Consider the following 23110-nt stretch of genomic DNA (forward strand, 5'->3'; position numbering starts at 1 on the left):
GACCCCATCCTGCATTTACACTGCACGGGACTATTGGCAAAGCATATTATATATATAGATACAAGTCTATCTATGCATCTACCTACCCATCATCCATCTATTATCTATCATCTGTCTATCTCTCTGTAATATGTACATGTTATATTTATGGAGCGTTTCAAGGCTCAGATGTGCTTATACTGTAATTCCAATTCTTTTTCTCTTTTATTTGACTTTTCCTCTTTTAGTGGACTACTAGAAAACAAAGCTAATCCCATGCTTAAATGATACGATTGCTCAGTCAGATGTTTTTGGCAGAATTCCGTATACCTCCTTCTTTCTCCTTTATTTTGTCCTATCTTCCTCTCATGCTCATTTCCCTAGCAGTGCTGCCTCTGACCCTTACATTCCTGTGGGAAATACAGGAAAGAATGCACAACTCCTGTGAGAACATCCCCCCTGCATGTGCTAGGTCTTCATCTCCAGTTCCAGGGGCTGCCTTCATGCCCAGCTTCAGGGCTGAGGCATCTCCTCTGACAATGACAGCCAGTGCCTGTTGCTGAAGTCCTGACAATATGTTGCATCATCCCATTTCCTGGGGGACCTTGGGAAGGGTTCCAGGAAGAAAGGACTTCCAGGTGTAATGCCCTCCTTGCCCATTGTTGGAATAGAGAAATGCAAGAGGGAATGAGCCCAAGGACACAGCTCAAGAGACTGGTGTCTTATTACTGGGCATCAAGGATGTGCCTCCCAAATGGACATGCTCCCCCCATTTGGGAGGGAGGAAACAGGTTGATCTCATGGGTCCTCAGTAGCTGGAAACAGGTTGATCTCATGCATCTGTTTGCCAGGACAGAGGTGTGCTGAGCGAAAGCCTGGCTGGAGGATGGGCCTAAGTTAGTTCACTAATAAGTTTCCTGCCGCTGGATCCTCACACTCAGAGAAGAGTAGAAAGCAGCTGAGGGAGCTCGGGGTTCATGGACCTTGCCTTGTTTGTAAGCTCCACCATCCCTACACTACCTCATGAATCCTAGGCCATGGCAAGCAGGGACCATTTTGTGCTCTGTGTGTGTGTGTGTGTGTGAATTAAAGGCTGAGTTCCAACAGAAAACAAACTTGTTTGTTGAATTTGCACTATTAGATATGGTTTGTTTATCCGTGTCTGTGTTCCTCTCTAACGTGGGTCCTTAAGAGGTGGCTGTTCTGCCTCACTTTAGGATCCTAGAGCGAGGTCTGGGTAGAGAGAGGGAGGTAGATGGGGTGGGCAGCCATTTTCCAGCTCAGGAAAAACAGACAGCCTTCCCCAGCTGTGCGTCATACGTCCTGCACACAAGCAGAGTTGTTGAGGAGAAAAGAACAAGAAAGATTGACTCTGGGCGAGTGTGGGAGGGAGGAATCAGGTCATAGGTCCCAGAGAAAGCCTGGGAAGAGTGAGGCACTCGACATGGGAGGTGGGAGGTTTGAGGTTCAGGTTTGGAGTATTTCTGCCCCCCGGAAGGAGACTGCATCCATGGTGGTGGTGGTGGGGGAGCCATACAGGAGGCTCACTGATGGCAGAGGCATCAGGTTTTCCATTTTTCCTGATACCCCTGGAAAGGTCTTGCAATCCCCTCCATTTTCATTAACAATGGCTGTGTCTATCTGTGTTCAGTTTTTGGCAGGGAGAATTAGCAGTGCATCCTGGAAAGGTCACAAGAATTTCCATGGGAATTTAATTTAAACCTTAAAGCTCATTAGATGTTTATAGATGTGATGAAATTATATTATATCCACCTTGAAAATAAAAGAATTAGCATTCTGAAAATAAAGTCATGTGCTCACTTAGCTGGAGGGATACAAAAGTAGGATTTGATTTACTTTTTCCAAACTCCTAATCAAGTACTCCATACAATGAATTGGATGAAAGAAACATTACCTTTTCAATTATCTATTTGATTTTGTTCTCGAGGAAGCTGGTGAATATTCATATCAAATTTGCTATTAACCCTGTGTGTTTACTCAAATATTGCTTCATTTAAGCTCTACAACCTTGTTAAATAGGAAACAAAACAAAACAAAGCAGTAGAAATCTTTCCTTATAGGTAAGTGGGGCCATAAGACTTCTCCAGAGTCATACAAATTATGCCTGGGGATGAACACTTGAGTCTCCTGCCTCCTTCCCCTATGCAGTAGATTGGATTTCTTGCTTATAGTGAAGGGGTGGTATGAAGGCCATCCTCCTATGCCCAATGGAGATGTATTAGGAAGGTATAGAACTAACTGGAGTCAGAAGTTTCCAATTTCACTTCTGTGGGACCTCGGTTCAATTTGAGAAAAAATAAAATATAAGCTCTCTAAAGTACATTTTTGCCCAAATTTTGGTTTTGATCATGCCGTAGGAGGAAGTAAAGGTATAACGGCAGGAGAACTTCTATTGCCATGAGTTTGCTGGGCTCTGTCAATGTCAGGAACCATAGGCTGGTGCTCAGGACATGGGAAAAACTGATTTTGTCTGTGCTCCCAGCCAGGTATGGTCACCAAGGTTCTGGAAGTAGATAACCGTACAGCAGCCGTACATTTCATTCTTCTGGGATTTCCAACACGGCCGGCCTTCCAGATGTTGCTCTTCCTTGTGTTCCTGGCAGCCTACCTGCTGACCTTGCTGGAGAATGCTCTCATTATCCTGGCCATTCGCAGTGATGGGAAGTTGCACAAGCCCATGTACTTCTTCTTGAGCAATCTTTCCTTCCTGGAGATGTGGTATGTCACAGTCATCAGTCCCAAGATGCTGGTAGACTTCCTCAGCCATGACAAGACCATCTCCTTCAATGGCTGCATGACTCAACTTTACTTCTTTGTGACCTTTGTCTGCACGGAATACATCCTCCTTGCTGTCATGGCCTTTGACCGCCATGTAGCCATTTGTAATCCACTACACTACTCAGTTATCATGACCAACCAGCTGTGTGGTACGTTGGCTGGGGGATGCTGGCTCTGTGGGCTCGTGACTGCTATGATTAAGATGGTGTCCATAGCCCGACTCTACTACTGTGGCACACCCCACATCAATCACTACTTCTGTGATATTTCTCCACTCCTCAATGTCTGCTGTGAGGACTCCTCACAGGCTGAGCTAGTAGACTTCTTCTTGGCCCTCGTGGTCATTGCCGTCCCCCTTTGTGTAGTGGTGGCATCTTACGCCTCCATTCTCAGCACCATCCTCAGGATCCCTTCCGCACAGGGCCGCCAAAAGGCATTTTCCACGTGCGCCTCTCACCTGACAGTTGTCATCCTCTTTTATTCCACAACCCTCTTCACCTATGCCCGCCCCAAGCTCATGTATGCCTATGATTCCAACAAAGCGGTGTCTGTGCTCTACACTGTCATTGTCCCCCTCCTCAACCCTATCATCTACTGTCTGAGGAATCGTGAAGTAAAGGCAGCCCTCAAGAAGACCATACTTTGCAAAGGAAGTGGGCCCATGGAAGACATGGCTTTGAGTAATTAAAAACGTACAGAATCCCTTCAGGCCTGAGTCAGGAGGACATGACTCCACACTCCACACCTTGTCCATCAGCCTCCAGTACTTCAACACTGATCCCCTGTGTTTGCATATCTGTGCATGCATGAGCATGGCTGAAGAGCCAGATCCCCAAGAGATAGCCTCTTCTAGCTCAGCAGACAAGTTTTAAACATTTTCCAAGAATTATTTGAAATGAGGACATATTTTGTTCTTCCACTAACATGCGGAGTCCATAAGAGCATGCTGTCTACTAATGTGTCATCTGTGCATTCAGCTCTGTCACATAGTAGGTGTTTACTACATATTTGTAGAAGGGATAATTGAATAAATACACATTTGAACACAGAAGATGAAAATGGGAATTGTAAATACATTTTGACGTGTTGGCCCTTCCTGTCCCTCCCTTTCTCCCTTCTTTCTTTCTGTTCTACCTTTTTTTCTTCTTCCCTTCTAACTCTGTCCCATCTTCCCTCTTACAGACTTGGAGATTTGCTCCCTCTCTCCCTGCCTCCCTCCTTCCCTCCCCACTTCCTCCCATCTCTCTATTTTTCTAGAGACACTGGCATGTGTTCATCCAAATAAAGTCATCATTTTATCATTTGTGGATTCAAAAGTTCAAAGCCAATGAGTGGCCCAAGCTTTGTGAAAACCTCGGTAAATTTTAGAACGCATACCATGTGTTTTCAAAATATTAAGCACTAAAAAGAAGATTTTCTATGTCTGCTTACTGTAGATTTTATTAGCAATTACTTTTCACTTCTTATATTGCAGTCAGCCTTTTTAAAATCAGATTTGTAAAGTATAATTCCATTCAATAAATTTCACCTTTTTAAAGTGTACTAAGTTTTGGAAAAGTGTATAGTTGTCAAACAACAACAATCAGTACACAGAACATTTCCATCATTCCCAAAAGTTTCTTTGTGCCTTTCTCACTATGTCTTTTACTCTTACCGCTAGACCTACCACTGGCAACTGACATGCTTTTTGTCCCTTTAGCTTTCCCTTTTCTAGAAATTCATATACATGGAATCATACAATCTATAATCTTCTGTGTCAGGCTCATTTGCCATAATGCCTTTAGGGTTCTTAAATTTTTTTTAATTGAAGTATAATTAACATGCAGTATCATCAGTTTCAGGTATACAATATAATTATTCAACAGGTTTTGTGGGGTTTTTTAAAGATTTTATTTGTTTATTGGACACACAGAGATCACAAGTAGGCAGAGAGGCAGGCAGAGAGAGAGAAAGGGAAGCAGGATCCCCACTGAGCAGAGAGCCCGATGTGGGGCTCAATCCCAGGACCCTGAGATCATGACCTGAGCTGAAGGCAGAGGCTTAACCCTGAGATCATGACCTGAGCTAAAAGCAGAGGCTTAACCCACTGAGCTACCCAGGCACCCCACATTCAACAGTTATATACATTTCTTAGTACTCATCATGATAAGTGGATTCTTAATCCCCTTTATCTGTGTCCCCCAAACCCCACCCCCACCTCCCCTCTGGCACCCACCAGTTCTCTGCATTTAAGAGTCTGTTTTTACTTATTTCTTTTTGTTTGTTGATTGGTTGGTTTTGGTTTTTTGTTTTGTTTTGTTCCACATACACGTGAAATTGTATGTTATCTGCCTCTCTCGGTCTGGATTTTTTCATGTAGTGGCGTATCCTCTAGGTCCCAGGTTGCTGTTGCCAGCCCACCCACCCATTAAAGCCCCTCACGGCAGCCCAGGGAGAGCACCTGGCCATGTGGAAAATGCGGCCCCACAGAGGGACCGAGGTCAGGCATCTGGTCCCACTGCTGACACCTCCCAGCTACAAGCCCACAGATGCACTGACGCTCCTTCATGCTGTTGGGTGTGTGGGTTACCTGGAATTGCTGAGTGCTGCACCACTACATGCACAGCACAGTTTGTTTTGGCTGTTTCTGGTTTGGAGCTGTTGTCAATGAAGCTACTATGCCTGTTTAAAATACGTCTTGTGGTGACTATAGACTGTAATTTCCTTCCAGGAGATGAGGGCAGTTATGGTATTGTTACCACATAGTAGGATAAAATTTTTGCGTAAGTTTATAAAAAGATTGTCAACTTCCCGGAGAAGCTCAATTATTTCCCATTCCTACAAGCAATGTATGAGAACTCCAGCTGTTCATAACCTTACCAATGGTTAGTAATTCAAACATCCCCTGTGGCCATCTGGTAGGGTAGATGAGGGGTCTCACGTGGGCTGAAACTGGCATTGTCCAGATGTTGAGCATATTTTCATTTTCTTAGTTGCAATTTTGAAAACTTCTTTGTGCAAGTGTCTGACCAGATATTTTCCTTAAGTTTTAAACTAGGTTTTTTGTCTTATTATTATCTATAAGCTTTAAGAATTCTTCTTATACTCTGAAGCAATAATTTGTCAGATATATGTCTTGCTAATACATTCTCCCACTTGGTGGTTGACCTTTCATTTTCTTAAAAGGGTGTTTTATAAGAGTTATTTATCCTTTCATAGTTTTGGAGGCTTGAAGTCCCAGATCCGGTCCCTGCCAGTTCAGTTCCTGATGAAGACGCATCCTGGTTCGCAGGTGGGCTCCTTCTCCTGTGGCTCATGGAATGGAGAGAGAACGTAACCACCTTCAGCCTGACTGACCTGCATAAAGGCGGGATCTCCAGATACAGTCATGTCGGGGGCTGAGGCTTCAACACAGGAGTTCACGGGACCACAAACATTCAGTCCGTAAGAAAGAGCGTGTAGAGTTGATACTACTCTCCCCTTAAATATTTGGTTAAAATTCACTGCTGAACTAACCTGGACACTTATTTGTAAAAAGTTTTTAACTATTAAAGTTACATTTTTTTTTATTTCTTATAAACATATATTTTTATCCCCAGGGGTACAGGTCTGCGAATCGCCAGGTTTACACACTTCACAGCACTCACCATAGCACATACCCTCCCCAATATCCATAACCCCACCCCCCTGCCCAACCCCCCTCCCCCCATCAACCCTCAGTTTGTTTTGTGAGATTAAGAGTCACTTATGGTTTGTCTCCCTCCCAATCCCATCTTGTTTCATTTACTCTTCTCCTACCCCCTCAACCCCCCATGTTGCATCTCCTCTCCCTCATATCAGGGAGATCATATTATAGTTGTCTTTCTCCGATTGACTTATTTCGCTAAGCATGATACCCTCTAGTTCCATCCACGTCGTTGCAAATGGCAAGATCTCATTTCTTTTGATGGCTGCATAGAATTCCATTGTGTATATATACCACATCTTCTTTATCCATTCGTCTGTTGATGGACATCTAGGTTCTTTCCATAGTTTGGCTATTGTAGACATTGCTGCTATAAACATTCGGGTGCATGTACCCCTTCGGATCACTACGTTTGTATCTTTAGGGTAAATACCCAGCAGTGCAATTGCTGGGTCATAGGGTAGTTCTATTTTCAACCTTTTGAGGAACCTCCATGCTGTTTTCCAGAGTGGTTGCACCAGCTTGCATTCCCACCAACAGTGTAGGAGGGTTCCCCTTTCTCCGCATCCTCGCCAGCATCTGTCATTTCCTGACTTGTTAATTTTAGCCATTCTGACTGGTGTGAGGTGATATCTCATTGTGGTTTTGATTTGTATTTCCCTGATGCCGAGTGATATGGAGCACTTTTTCATGTTTTTTTTTTTTTTTTTAATGTTGTCTTAGTCACCATACACTACTTATTTGTTTTTGGTTTATTCTTGAATGAACTTTGAAACTTTGTCTTTCAGGTCATATGCCATTTAATTTGTCAAATTTATTAGCACAAAGTTGTTCATGGTATTTCTAAATGTCTACAGTATATGTAAGATAGCTCTTGTTTATTGCTTAACATTGATAATCTGTGTCTTTTCTACCTTGATCAGTCTTCTTAGAGATTTATCATTTTTATTAATTTTTTCCAATAAAAGTACTTTGATTTTATTGGTTTTCTATTGATTTTCTCTTTACTATTTTATTGTGTGAAGAACATCTATAATATCCTTTCTACTGCTTGAATTACTGTAATGTGTTCTTTTTTCTTGTTTCTTAAGACATAAGTTTAGCTTATAGATTTGGATGTCTCCTTTTGTATTATAAGCATTTAATATAAATCTCCCCATAAACCCTGCTCTAGCTGCCTCCAAGTAATTTTGCTATGTCATGTTTTCATTTTATTTAGTTTAAAATAATTCTAATTTTTTTTGTGATACCCCCCAACTTTGGCCTGTCAGCTGTTTAGACGTGTGTAATCTAAATGTAATTTAAATGTTAATAATCTGGTCAGTATGTTGTAGAGGTCTCTGTATTAACATTTTTTTAGTTTTAACTTAGTTGTAACCAGAGAATATATCCTTACGTATTAATTAAATCTTACAAAATATTCTGAGACTTGATAGCCACGCATGTGGTCTATCACGGTAAGTATTCCTTGCACACTTGAAAAAAAAGTGTATTCAGTTTTGGGGTGAAGCATTCCATAAATATCAGTTAGATCATGTTGGTTAACAGTATTGCTAAATCTTATACATTTTTATTTCATCTTTATATTGATTGTGTTATTTGCTTATATACTTCATAGTTACAAATATAGTATATCTTTGTCCTTTTAGTTTTTTATTTATTTTTTCAAAGATTTTATTTATTGATTTCACAGAGAGAGAGATCACAAGTAGGCAGAGAGGCAGGCAGAGAGAGGGGAGGAAGCAGGCTCCCTGCTGAGCAGAGAGCCCGATGCGGGGCTCGATCCCAGGACCCTGAGATCATGGCCCAAGTGGAAGGCAGAGGCCCAACCCACTGAGGCACCCAGGCGCCCCTCTTTGTCCTTTTATATCCTTATTTGAGGTATCCTTGTTCTTTCAGTTACTGAGACTGAAGTGTTGAACTCAACTATAATGGCAGATTTGTCAGTTATCAATGTTTTCTTTAATGAATTTTCAATTTTTATGATTGTGTACATATATATTTGGGATTTTTATGTTCTTTTGATGAATTGAACACTTTACTATTCTGAAATTACACCCTTTATCTCAAGGAATGTCCCTGGTTCTAAAATTAACGTTAGCTGATATTAATACAGTCACTACAGCTTGGATTCAATTTGGGGGTCATGGCATGTATTTTTCCCATCTTTGAATCTTCAAGTGACCTCTGGCTCATAATTAAAGTAGGCACCTTAGAGATTGTATATAAGTAGATTTTCTTTTTATCTAATTGAGTAATCTCTGGTGTTAAATTTTAATCTCATTTTTTACTGCCTTTTGAAATTAATTGAGTAGATTCCGTTTTGAGTAACTCCATTTTATGTCACCTTTACCTTATAGGTGTTTGCTTTAGGGCAACTCTCTGTGACGATGGAAGTGTTGCGGGTCTGTGCCGTCTCTTCTCTTGGGGACCTTATGCTGCCTATTGTACAATGTCCGGAAAATGTTCATTTTTCCCAGAATTTAATTTTTTTTAAAGATTTTATTTATTTATTTGACAGACAGAGATCACAAGTAGGTAGAGAGGCAGGCAGAGAGAGAGGAAGGGAAGCAGGCTCCCTGCTGAGCAGAGAGCCCGATGCGGGACTTGATCCCAGGACCCTGAGATCATGACCTGAGCCGAAGGCAGCGGCTTAACCCACTGAGCCACTCAGGCGCCCCCAGAATTTAATTTTTTAAGATGGGAGTTCAACTCCAATTTCTATTAACCCATCTTGGTAAGAGCAAGAGTCATTACTTACCTTTTTAATATTCATTAAGTTCTCAAGGCAACATAAAAAATTTATAACTAAACTCAATAAATATATATTTATTACTTATATATTTGTAAATGTTATATATTATATACTAATTATAATATAAGAATATAAATATATACATATTTTAATAATAAATATAATGTAAATACATAATAAACATAACACATATATATTATTAAGTAATACATGTATAATATACATATATAACATATTTTATACCTTTCTTATTATACATAATATATATTACATATGTAATATACATACATTAGATATACACACAGACTATGCATAATATAACATATAACATATATTATATATTATTGTATATTATATATTATTTAATGCAATAAATATTAATTATTTTTACTATCAATAAATTATTATTAATACTAATTATTATATATTTATTAATATATATTAATATAGTTATATGATTAACAGTTGTATTTAAATATAAATTAACAGTTATATTTAAATATAAATAAGATTATAAATATATTATTTAATATTATAAATAAATAATGAAGTTTGAGGACATTGGTATATACATATTTTATTTTTCTTGGCAATGATTTATTTATTTATTTATTTTTAAGATTTTATTTATTTATTTGACAGAGATCACAAGTAGGCAGAGAGGCAGGCAGAGAGGGGGAAGCAGGCTCCCTGCTGAGCAGAGAGCCCGATGTGGGGCTCGATCCCAGGACCCTGAGATCATGACCTGAGCAGAGGCTTTAACTTACGGAGCCACCCAGGCGAACCGGGAATGGATTTTTTTAATTTAATTTTATTTTTTCAGTGTTCCAAGATTCATTGTTTATACACGACACCCAGTGCTTACTATAAATAAAATTTGGGGATGTTGGTATGTATATATACATACCAACATCCTCATATATATATATATATATATACACACACACACACACACACACACACACACACACACACATACATATGTGTGTGTGTGTGTGTATTTTTTTTTAATTTAAAAATGTGTAGAAAAGGAGGCCTGAGTGGCTCAGTCCATTAAGCGTCTGCTTTCAGCTCAGGTCAGGATCCCAGGTCCTGAGATCGAGCCCCACGTCGGGCTCCCTGCTCAGCGGGGAGTCTGCTTCTCCCTCTGCCTCTGCACCTGCCCCCGGCTTGTGCTCTGTCTGTCTCTCTCTCAAATCAGTAAATAAAATATTTTCACAAGTGTAGGAAGGGAGGGGAGCATCACTTACAACGTGTAGGACGGCAGCTCTGAGCATCTTTACGTCATGAACTAGAACCGGAGCGCGTCCGCGCGAGGACCCTGCGGGAGGGAGCGCGGGGAGTGCGCTGGCACCGGGAGCCCCTGTCCCTTCAGCCCCGCATCTCCCCTCTCGGCAGGTGCTCAGTAAATGTGTGCAGAAGGAGTAAGTCAGGGCTGGCGTTGGAAGCTGGTGCGCTGAGTGGTCGCAGGGGCATCAGCCAGTCGCTCCCGCTGCTGCCTGAAAACGTCACCCATCAAGCGGCCAGGGGTCGACCTGGGGCATCGATTGTCTGGTTCCTTAGAGCTCGGCTGGGGCTTCTCGCACGCCCGCTTCGGGCGGGCGTGTGTGACCTGGCGTAAACCCACAGTCTGAAAACACCTAGACACACGCCTGCTTCGTGTCTGCTCACGCAGGGTCAGTCCCTGCTGTGCAGGATGCGGGGAGGCCTGATTCCCTAGAGACGGTTCGGGGTTCGGGGAGCATCGGAAGCAGGGAAAGGACAGAACGCAGGGCATGTGAGAAGGAAGTGTATTTGAGAACACTGAAGGGGACGCTCGTGCTACAACAGGGATGGAGGAAGATATAGGAATAATTGTGGGGCGCGTACATTTGCAAAGTCCGAGACAAGAGGAACAGGGCATTTCAGTCCACTCCCTGGAGTTTTCCCCTAAAGAATGAAGCAGGGTCCTGGAGTGGCACTGTGTTTGGAAGGACTGAGGGAGAGGGCTGTGGAAGGGAGCAGTTAGTTAATGTTTTAGGTAGAAGGGAGCCTATGTGCAGCAGCTTCAGCAAAGAATAGGCTGATACTTTTCAGGAAAAAAAAATATGAAAAATTTACATTTTAGATGTTGATTGTCAGCTTTTTGTAATAATCAGATTTATTACAGAATTTTCTCCAGGGATTCACTTCAAAGGGAACGGTGGAAAAATTAGATCTCTGGGTTTTTAAGGTTGAGGTGTTGCCATACAAAACTTCTCTCTTCTTTTCTTATATAAACAAACATTTAAAAAGGACAAGTGAAATGGAGGAAAGTAGGTAGGTGGGCTGGCTAGAGGTTCTGACTGTAGAGTCAGGAAAAATACTGTGATGAGCCAGGAGAGTCTTGCAGGGGCGAGGCTGCCTTCTCAGGATCATCTCTGGATCCGGAAACCTTAATGCTCTGCACCTTTTCTGCCCACTTAATCTCATCACAGTGGGGTTTTGTAAAAAGGAAGAAGGGAAGCCCTCAATAATAAAGTGTAGAACTTGAGCTTTAAGAGTGGTTACAAATAGCATAATTGTTATGGGGCATCCTTGCCACCACCGTACCTTGTAAAGGGTATGAGGTGGGGACGTGGGGACTGGTCAGGGAGCAGGACTGTTGCACTGGTCTCTGTGACAATGGAGGGGACTTTTCAAGCCCCTCAAAAGATTTTCTGATGGTACTTCAGAAAGCCATGCCCAGTTTCCCTCAGGCTCCTGCTTCCATCATCAGACTATTGGAAGACTGCTGGAGCCCCGTGGCGGCCCAGGGAGTCCCTACCATGTCCCTACCATGCCATCTTCTTGCCCATCTGACATCCCTTCCCATAGTGTAGTTTGTGAAAGGGAGGAACTATTTCTTTTTAGAACTCACAGTTGCTGGAGAAGAGCACGTATTCTGTGATTTCCGTGGAGCTGAAGTCAAAGTGTGAGTGCCCCTAAATGGAATCTTCCGGAGATGGAGAAAGTGACTCTGTTTTGTGGAGCACCCAAGATGAGGGTGGGAAGCCTCTGAGCGCATGCACCATCAGAATGAGTGCTTGGTAGGCACGTGTATCTAGCACAGGGCTCCTTGCCACTGAACATAAATCAACATGGGATTCTGTGCAGCCACTGTTAATTGTGTTTCTGCACAGTACATGTACCATGTAGCCTCCAGTTCTGGAAGGAACAGAATGCAGTTATAAGAGAGATGACCAGTAGCCTTGAGGTTATAAGTAAAGTATGAAAAGAGCTGGATATTCTAGGCACAAGCTAAAGGCAGAGATTTAAGGGGAAAATACCAGATATGAAATTGTCTTAGAGAATAACACAACTAAACTAAACTAACCAAAATAGGCTTCGTAAAGATAGGACTGGGGATATACAACATAAAATCCTGTAGCCTAAGGGACATAGGAGTTAGGGAAGAGCACACCTATGACAGAATTAATAGGAAATGGGAGAGAAAAACAAACAAACAAACAAACAAACAAAAATCCCTAAGGTGTGTTAACATTAAATTGACTTCCAGCACAAGGCAGATGGCTATCCTGTCACCTGGAATATTGTCCCCATTTCCTGGTGACCCATTTGAAGAATACTCTTAACAAAATGGGACATTTCTTGAAAATAATGAAGAGACGGATGACCAGGATTTTGAGGGGTCTGTGGACTCTGAGTTGTCATGAAGGACAAAGGAGTCGTCAGCTGAGACAGGACAATGCATCATCCTGTTAAAATGTTTGAGTTGTCACTGCAATAAGTGAAATAGTAGATAGAAGATATGCACATCCAGAGGTAATAACTAGGGCCAAAAGGAGGAATAGAAACAAAGGTAAGACTTGGTAACACTTAGGGGCATTTAACATTGTCTGGCCCCTAGTTAGTCATCAGTCAGAGGCTGGGCTACTGCAGGTGGGGCTCCGTGATGAGAGTGATTGGAAGTATAGCTTTGGATCTTTTCCAGTGTGGATGGCTCCTGATTATAGTAATAATTTTCAGTTAGATTTATTCCATTTTACCCATGGTTTTTGTGAAAGATCCTATGAAGATTTTTCTAAATCACTGAGAAGTTGTGATGGCCGAACCTTCTAAACGGAATGCCCTTTCACAATGTGCTGTCCTCCCTGAAATGGAATGAACTCGGTCTATGCATCTAAGAATGCCTGTTTCCGGTTCTGAGAAATCAAAATACTTACTTGTGCAAGTTTAAAGGCATTTGAGACTTGTATCTGATTAACAATCAACTCAAATTCACAGCTGCACTCCACAATGCTTATCAAAATAATAACCTGGGGAAGCTTGCACTGTGAGGCTATCCCATGCTATGTAAATGAAAGGTGACAGTATCATCAGCTGTATAATTATTGTTACATCCTCAGAAAGAAGGTTTTCATAGATGCCAAGTACTCTCATCACAGAACTTTAGGATAAAACCTTCCTCTGGCAATCACTTTTCTTATGGCCATCTGGACATCTTTGTTCCTGAGGCTATACACCATTGGGTTCAACAATGGAGTCACAACTGTGTAGGTCACTGTCACAAGCCTATCTTTGTTAGAGGAGAACTTGGTTGAGGGTCGAAGGTAGACAGAGGAGGCACAGCCATAGTGGACAATGACCACAGTGAGGTGGGACGCACAGGTGGAGAAGGCTTTCCGCTTGCCATCGGTGGATGGGATCTTCAGAATGGTATGGACAATGAAACCGTAAGATATGCATATGAAAGTCAGGGGGACCATGAGTCCTACAACTCCACCAGCGAAGATGACTAGCTCATGGATGTAGGTTTCAGTACAGGCAAGATGGATAACTGGTGAAATGTCACAGAAGTAGTGGTTGATTTTATTGGGACCACAAAAAGGGAGTTCAAAGACTAAGAATGAGCCTGTCAGTGAGAACAAAAAGCCAATCACAGCACAGGTGGCTGCCAGCTGTCCACATACCTGCCATCTCATTAGGATAGGGTACCGAAGTGGATGGCAGACAGCAGCATAACGGTCATAACCCATGACCCCCAGCAACATGCAATTAGTGACAGCAAAACCAAAGAAGAAAAACATCTGAATGGCACAGTTAATGAATGAGATTGTTCTCAGCAGAGACAACAGATTTAGGAGCATCTTGGGAAGGATGACAAAGGTGTAGCATGTCTCAGAGATGGAGAGGATCCCCAGGAAGAAGTACATAGGTACATGGAGGCTGCGATCCAGGCGTATGACAGTGACAACGGTGAGGTTCCCACCCAGAATAATCAGATACAGGCACAGAAACACAGCAAAGAGGATGAGCTGGATTTCTCCAAGGTTGGAGAACCCCAGCAACACGAACTCTGTGACAAAGGAGAAATTAGCTTGGTTGACTTGGTCCCCAAGATTGACCTACAGAGAACAGGAATGAAGGAAGCGACTGTTTATTTACCGTGAAAGATGCAGGTAGTGCATCCCACTATGGTGGAGGAACAACAAATAGAGGGGGAAAGGCAGATGCTGGCAGGAAATGGCCTGTCCATCGTGTCAGTTTATGGAGCTGTTTCAAAACTCAGAGTACACCTGTTTCCAGTGACATTTCTGCCTCTCTTACAATGCTTAGGTCAAAGTAATTTTTTCACAGTGCCTATCTCAAATAGCAATTAGGGATGGAAATGTCTGAGGAGTTCCCATGTGACAACCCAACTCTGCCATTTTTCATCTGTGTAGCCTTCTGTGCCTCCGTGTTCCCATCTGTAGCATAAAGACGCTAAGAGCACCTCTCTCCCTGGTTCCTTATGGAAGTTAGAGGACTTAGCACAGCATATGCACACTGCAGACTGTTAGTAGATGTCAGCTTCTGCTACTAATCTTCAGGAAGTGGTGGCTAGCTCTTCTGTTTTCTTTTGGATGTGCTTTAAGTGTATTTCCACCTAAGAATTTCTCTTTAGCCCTATAATTTTATTTTTACAAAATCACTGAACCAACGTCAAACCCAACTCTTATTTGTGCATATTTTCAGTGATGATAATAATAATGTGCTGATGTCAGTTTATCTTTTGATCTGATCCCACGACCTGTTTGACTCACTGAAGAAAAGGGAGTTGGAGCCTTAGCGCCCTGAAGTGGCTCTAGAAGGAGCTCAGGTTCTCAGGGTCAGGCTGGTCATTGGTTTTACCACCTGCATACCACTCTGCCAGGAAGAGAAACCTGATTTAGCCTTCTGCTATAGTTGTAGTTTTAAACTTAGGACAGAAATCTGTCCAACGCATCAGACCTTTCCTGAGCATGAAATGTTATATCTCTGCACCTTTTTCCTGGATTTCCAACAGAGCTCGCTGCTGTGTTAGACGCACCTTATCTTGAGGGACCCAGAACCTGCAATTTTTTTCCACTAAAGGATGGGCAGATCCTCCCCCTCAACTCAATTAAAATCAAGTTTGAATTTAATAAAGTAATAAATGAACATCCCAAACAACCAAATAATTGCAGACAATAAAAACACCATGTAGATTGCACAATGAAATTCCTCAGCTAAGGTAGCTCAGTTCAAGAGACCAACTGACTGCTGACCCCATACCTTTGGAGTACAGTCTTTCATCCACTCCAGCTCTGAGTGCTTTTGCTGTAGGTTCCCTTGCTTTTAAGAGAAGGCTGGAAGCAGGATATTGGTTCTGTTTTTCTATCTATGACTCTGGCTCTTCACAGTCCTCTCTGCATCTCTTGATGGCTCATGATAGCAGAGCACCAGGCTCTTCCCTGAGCAATGTCATTCATTTACCTCCTCAGCTTCCATCCCTGAGGCTTATGCTGTAGATTTGTTGTCCACACAGTATTTGGTAGTGAGTCTAAAGACAGCGGAAGGTCTGTAAGGGAAAACATCTCAGTTAGACATTCCTTTTACCCTTTTGTCCCCTATTACACTTTGCTGGTACACCACTGTCACCAGAGAATAGTTTCATGTGACAGTCGACAGTGGAAGTTGAGCGAACTAAAAGTGGAAACTCACTCTTGACAAGGAGTCATAGGTATTTATCCTTTCTTTTTCAATTATCCAGGGGTCTCAATTACCCAGAGGAACCAGGCTCTCAGGGATGGTGGATAGAGGAGGGTCCATTCCATGAGCTCTGGGAAACACATTTTATGGAATTGGTTTGAAGCCTTTTCTGAGCCTCTACAGCTCAGTTGGTGATGCTCTATTTTATTTTATCTTCCCCAAACCCTATACAATCCTCCATGTTTTTAAGCTGCCATGCACATGTGTGCCTTGCTCTCCTCACATGCTCTTTGTAACCATCACTAACGAGACTAGAGCTTATGGGATAATGAGAACATTCCCCAAATTTTCATTTGTGACTGGCACTTGGCTATCAGTAGACCGAAACACATCTTCACTTAGTTTTCCACATAAAATAACCCAACAGGGCCTATTTCTCTTTATGCCCTTAGCACACGGCTATTAGAATTCTGTGACACCCAGAGATTCTATCCAGATGAGACTAAAACATTAATGTTACTACAATCCTTTCTATCCTGAAATGGATATATTCTATTTCTCTCCATGGCTGACATTTCAATGCCCAAAACTGTGTATTCCTACCTCCTCTTCTGAGAATTCTGAGCAACATCCCCTAACGCAACATTGGAAAATTTTCTTTGGTCTCTTATTAGCTCTGGTGCCAACATGCTGGTTTATATTTATACTTTCCAAATCTCCAGGGAGCCATTGTTGCAATATTATTTTTGGCACAGTTCCAGTGCTTTCAATGAGGAGAGAGGATGCAGGAAACACCATGGACCTCAAGTCTCATGGGTCAAATTGGATAGAAAGGGAACAGGAGAAAAACTGGCATTGGCAATTATTTGGCAATTAGTCCCAAGTTGCTTGGTAGCTCATTAGTAGCTGAAATCTGTTGCAGATTAGGGAACGAAACATGAATGTCAGAACCCATACCGTAGGGTGACACAGGGCTATCTCTTCCAAGGTTTTTCATGTGAGGAAGAGCCCTTTCTTTCCTTAGAATCTGCAGGACAAATCAAGTCTTATTCTATCATGCAAAAGAAGAAACAAAGTTCTCCCTGTTAGTCTAGGTTCATCTGAACCCCACAAATTTTGCACGGAGGATTGGGCGTGGGAACCTAGTATGAGGGAAGGGGGAAAGGGTGACGTCTTAGCTGGCAGAACTGAAACCTGGAAGAACAGCAGCAAAGAGCAGATTTGAGGGCTGAAGGGAAGGGTGGAGAGTTTGCATCAGGTCACAGACCTGACTCTCTGCTTTTTGCTAGCTTCCTAGAGATGACAAGATCTCCAATCAATGTCTGCCCCAAGAGAAGGGATTAGGACTAAAACCTGTGGGTAGCACCCTCCAGGGCGTGGCCCTGGGGTCCCCCAGTGATCCTCATTCGTCCCAGCAATTCTCAGAGAGCCTGACCCAAGATAGACGAAAATGGCTGTGGCATTGGAGAAAAATCAATGAAGTGCCCATTCTGCATTTGTGTGCCACTCTTCCCTATCCTGCACTGGAAAGGAGGGTAAAAGTCACACTCCTCTATTGCTGGACTCAGCCAACACAATTTCCAGAACTGCAAGTTCCCTGGAAATTGTTATGCTTCCTCTTCAGTGAGAGAATACAAATATCCCACCCTCTGTACCTTCCCTCATGAATCATGAGTGACTCACATGAGGATGTGAGAGAAGACTGAAGGCACTTGGCAGCAAGGTCCACCCCCACAGTGCTGTTTGCTGCAGATCCTGGAGGGGCTCCAGGCAGAGATGTTCCTACTTGCAATCCCTAGCAGACGCCAGCAAAGAAGAAGAAACTCCCAGATGAGCTCATCGTGACTCTGTGTCTTTTTCTTTGCCATTATATAACTTTCGGAGGTGACCAGCAGGGATATGACAACAGCTACTGCTGCTTCCAGCAACTGTCATATGCGCACGTGAGTCCTTCCAAAAAGCCACGAATTCTGGGCTTTCTGGGACATCTGGTTTCCTCAGTGCATCTTCCTGAATTAACATTTCCACCCAGGGCGCTGCTGACCTCTCCTCAGCCTCGCTGCTGCCCAGCAGCCATTCAAAGACCCCTAAGGTTTCCAAGCAAGAAGAAACCTGAAAAACACTGCCCTTAGTCACATTTCTGGAATCACATTTTGACACAGTTACAGATTTAGGACCTGCCTCTTATTTCCTTCTCAGGCATGGAAAGATACTTTCTAGGAAGTTAAAAATAACCATTCTCTTTTGTTAAACTCAGGCTTCCAGTAAACTTAGATGAAACATAATTCCATCTCAAAGATTTCAATGTAGCTCATGCACGCAAGTGAAGAAATAGCCCTGGACGTCCTTAATTCCACATTCAGAGAAACGTATGTAAACGAAACTGAAATTGAGACCCTTCACCTTGGTAAAGTTTTGTTTGTAAATAGTACGTGTGGCCCCCAAAACAGCAGGTCCACACAGCTGTGAGGGTGGCTGACTTGCCCAGGAAACATTGTAATCAGGCACCATTTCCACGTATGAACAATGCAAACACGTGAACCATAGGTTCTAGTTATATTTTCCAGCAACTGCTATAGAAAACTAATCCTAATTTCTATATTTACACTTTTTTAGGATTCTATCAGATGAAGGCTTTCAAGAATGTTCATTTCCATTGCTCCTCTCTCTGCCTCAGAGAGGGAGGGAGAGAAGAAAAATAAACAATATTGCATTGCATTAAAGTAAAAGAAAGATACATTAGGTGAAGAAAAAGAAGGTAGTATATATCAAAGGTACAATTTAAAATCTTTTTAAAATATGGAACCTCTGAGAAGAAAAATTAAAACAAAAATTTTTAATACATAACATATAAACAGTTTTGACCTGAAAAAGAAAAGTTCTATATTTGATATAATGAAAATGGCTGTTAGATGATAGTTAAACTTTAAGACTACTGTTTAGTATAAAAACTAACAAGATATGATGGTTATTTTTCTTTTCATTTAAACTTGACTGGGCCATGTGGTGCCCAGGTATTTGGTTGTATATTATTATGGGTGTGTCTGTGAGGGTTTTCTGGATGAGATTAATATTTAAATTAATAGACTGAGAAAAGCAGATTGCACTCCTCTATGTGGGTCTGAATAGAACAAAAAGGCTGAGTAGGACAGGTTTGTCTTGGAGCTAGGGCATCTGTCTTCTCCTGCCCTAGCATCTGCACATGGACTTGAACTTACACCACTGGTTCTCAGGTGTTCAGTCTTGAACTGGAATTACACCACTGGTTCTCCTGGGTTTCCAATCTGCTAGCTGAAGATCTTGAGGCTTGTCCGCCTCCATAGTTGCTTGAGCCAAATCCTTTATCCAAATTATCTATTTGGAGCCAAATCCAAATTATCTATTATCTATCTATCTATCTATCATCCATCCATCTATCATCATCATCTATCATCTGTCTTTCATGTGTCTATCTACCTGATGCCTCTGTATAACCTACCTATATAAGATAAATAGATATTCTACTGGTTAAAGTTACATTGTAAAAAGATGACTGTGTTATGTTAGCACCTTTGGTTTTCAAGTGAAAGAAGTATGGTGCAAATTAGCATAAGAAAGGGACTTTTAGCTTAAACAACTGGGAAGTCCAGGACAAATCTGACCAGATATGGCTCAATTCAAGAACTTGTATTACATCATTATGCTGAGTCTTGACTCAGAGGTTAACCTCTGAGAAGTGTCCTCATCCATAATTTACTTCTCTCTAACATGTCTCACAACTTTATGTACAGTTAGGATTATTTTTTCCTCTACATATCTGTTTTCCATTTCATGGGCATCTTCCTCTCTGTTTTGCTAAATGTATAAACCCCATCTCTAGGATATTGCCTGATGCATAACAGATATTCAATAACTATTTGTTGAGTGAATGGGTGTTTATTAAATAAGTCTTTTCCTCTTTTTCTCTTTCACTCTACCTAGGTTCATTCTTTGTGCTAGATTTCTTTCTCCACAAGCTGGCTTTATCCGAATAACGGGATAAAAATGGAGATGAAAGTCTTTTTTTTTTTCTTTTTAATTTTTTTTTTCAGCATAACAGTATTCATTATTTTTGCACCACAGCCAGTGCTCCATGCAATCCGTGCCCTCTACAATACCCACCACCTGGTGCCCCCAACCTCCCACCCCCCACCCCTTCAAAATTCTCAGATCGTTTTTCAGAGTCCATAGTCTCTCATGGTTCACCTCCCCTTCCAATTTCCCTCAACTCCCTTCTCCTCTCCATCTCCCCTTGTCCTCCATGCTATTTGTTATGCTAAAAATGGAGATGAAAGTCTTAAAGCTTCATTCTTAGAGATACAATTCAAAAGGCTACAGCTGTCAGTCTACATAGCTATATATGGAATTTAATCAAAATTCCTCCTAGATAGAATAGAAGGTGGAACACTGAGTGATTGACTTCACAGGCCTTTTTACCCAACCCTATACTGAGGGATGGAGGGAGTAGGGTTTGTATCTCAACTGAAACACGAAATGATTCCTAGATAAATTATTTCTTATTGTACTGCAAAAAGTGATAAAATTCCTACTTATACTGGATTCAGTACATAAAAAGGAAGAAGAATCCATTGCCCCTTTCTCTGAACATACATCAGCACATCAAGAGATTAGCTGCAGGCAAAGTGTGAGTCACAGACTATGATGTCATTGGACCATGAAGTCATGAGACCATGATGTCATTGGACCATGATATCATCAGAGCTCAGTCTGTTTCTCTAGCTCTCCTGTCTTCTTTCTTTCAGTTTCACCCTCTACCTGCAGTTTCCTTCATGGTACTGAAAACGGGAAGCAAAACTAAAGTCATCTTTTTTTTTTTTCTTTTGAATATTGCTTGTACAGAGAAACAAAATAGTAAGAACTTGAGTATTTTGTAGGAATTAGACTTTGTTTCTTCTCCTAAGTGTTGTATTGAGAGAAAGCAGTAAAATTTGACAGCAGCAGCATTTCCTTGGCTAGAGATTTCAGCTATTGTCCTGTGTTCTTTAATCAATAATTCCGGTGACAGTTTCTTGATCCTTTCAAACTTTCCAATAATTTATAGTTACTTGAATTAAATTTTCTTTGAAGATGACTTATATAATTTCCTGTTTCCTGCATTAATTTTCAAGTGAATCAATGATTAAGTAGTGAATTAGGGAAAATATTAAATAAAAATATTCTATTTAAATCATGGGGTTAAAAATTTTATAAAAGTAAAGGGAAGTAGAAATTCTGCTTCTGGTCTCACTGAGTAAGTGTCTACTGGATCAACCCTCCTAAAGATACCTACTACAAAATCTGGGGGAAAAAACCCACAAAGGACAACTTCATGAAGGCGCTTAAGATAGGATTCAGCAGGCAGATTCAGCATGTAGTCAACAGCAGGAAGAAGGTAAGTACACAAGGATAAGCTCCTCTTTGACATAGCTTTCGGTTTTAATGAAGGCCAGAGTCATCATTGTTTGTAAAAAGATTAAAACTCAAAAAGGTAATCAGAATGCTGAAAGGTAAGGATAGAATCCTGGAAATGGGAAAGCCAGAGAGAGAGATTCATTCTACACATATGTTCTGCCCAAATGTCTGCTGATACCTTAAGCACATCTGTGTGGGCAAGACTCAAAGCAGCCCAGAGTATGAGAGACTTAAACAGACATTTGAACCACCACCCAAGAGAATAAATTTTCAGTTTTAGTCTAACCAAGTTATTTGCCTACTAAAACTAAAACACCAACAATTGTCAAATTATTATAACAGAGTCTTTACAACATAATATTTACCAAGTCACACTTTAAATCCAAAATTATTTTACATAAACAGAACCAGAAGAATATGGCCATTCTCAGGAAAGCAGGCAGTCAGTTTAGACCTAATGAGATGCAATTCAGTGTTGAAATTAGTAGGCCAAAATTTTAAAACAGCTATGACAACTGTGTCCAAAGATAAAAAGTAGAATGTGTTTGCAGTGAGTGAACATATAACAAGTCTCAGATGAGAAATAGAAGCTACAGAAAGAGAATAAAAAAAATGGGAAATACATTATCTAGAAAATACATTATCTGGAAAAACAAACAAATAAACCACAAAACTTCAATGGATGAGATAGGCATCAGAATGGAGGTAACAGAGGAAGGAAGCAGTGAACATGAAGACAGAGTGCTAGAAATGATTCAGTGTGAACAAGACAGGAAAATGATGAAAACCAATGAACAGAACCTTAAGCACAAGAGGAACCACACTGATCAGTCTGACACATGTGGAATCAGAGCTCTAGACAGGAATGAACTAAAAAATAAGGCAGAAAATTTATTGGAAAAGATAATGGCCAGAAACTTCATGAATGTTCTTCAAGACATGAATTTGCAAATTCAAGAATCCCAGCATATGTCAAGCAGGATAAATAAGAAGAAATCCATACCTTGGTGCCTCCGAGCAAAACTGAAGAAGAAAAAATAAAAAGAACATCTTGTGAAAAATGTTAATTTTATATATATATATATATATATATATATATATATATATATATATATTGCTTTTTATTAATTTTATTTTTTATAAACATATATTTTTATCCCCAGGGGTACAGGTCTGCGAATCACCAGGTTTACACACTTCACAGCACTCACCATAGCACATACCCTCCCCAATATCCATAACACCACCCCCCCTCCCAACCCCTTCCCCCATCAACCCGCAGTTTGTTTTGTGAGATTAAGAGTCACTTATGGTTTGTCTTCCTCCCAATCCCATCTTGTTACATTTATTCTTCTCCTACCCCCTTAACCCCCCATGTTGCATCTCCTCTCCCTCATATCAGGGAGATCATATGATAGTTGTCTTTCTCCGATTGACTGATTTCGCTAAGCATGATAGACCCTAGTCCCATCCACGTCATCGCAAATGGCAAGATTTCATTTCTTTTGATGGCTGCATAGTATTCCATTGTG

The 23110-nt window shown here is 41.3% G+C and overlaps 2 protein-coding genes across 2 annotated transcripts; one reads left to right on the top strand and one right to left on the bottom strand.

The window, feature by feature from the left end:
* Window positions 1–2488: 2488 nt before the first annotated feature.
* Window positions 2489–3466, top strand: LOC125086415 (olfactory receptor 6Y1). The gene has a single exon (XM_047705735.1). It carries the CDS (start codon window positions 2489–2491, stop codon window positions 3464–3466), a length of 978 nt encoding a protein of 325 aa, XP_047561691.1.
* A 10131-nt stretch (window positions 3467–13597) lies between these two features.
* Window positions 13598–19469, bottom strand: LOC125085613 (olfactory receptor 10R2-like). Its single transcript, XM_047704075.1, has 2 exons — window positions 19407–19469; window positions 13598–14563 (listed from the first exon to the last, which is right to left on the bottom strand). Exons 1-2 carry the CDS (start codon window positions 19467–19469, stop codon window positions 13598–13600), a joined length of 1029 nt encoding a protein of 342 aa, XP_047560031.1.
* Between the last annotated feature and the right edge of the window lie 3641 nt (window positions 19470–23110).

This window comes from Lutra lutra, chromosome 15 (genome assembly GCF_902655055.1).
Source record: "Lutra lutra chromosome 15, mLutLut1.2, whole genome shotgun sequence".
NCBI classification, from domain to species: domain Eukaryota; kingdom Metazoa; phylum Chordata; class Mammalia; order Carnivora; family Mustelidae; genus Lutra; species Lutra lutra.

Bases quoted from the DNA above. Each gene is read 5' to 3' on its own strand.
- LOC125086415 (XM_047705735.1), top strand. From the start codon at position 2,489: ATGGTCACCAAGGTTCTGGAAGTAGATAACCGTACAGCAGCCGTACAT.
- LOC125085613 (XM_047704075.1), bottom strand. From the start codon at position 19,469: ATGGAGGCGGACAAGCCTCAAGATCTTCAGCTAGCAGATTGGAAACCC. The intron at 14,564-19,406 runs GTAATTCCAGTT...TGTTCTCTGTAG, and splicing joins AACCCAGGAGAACCAGTGGT to GTCAATCTTGGGGACCAAGT.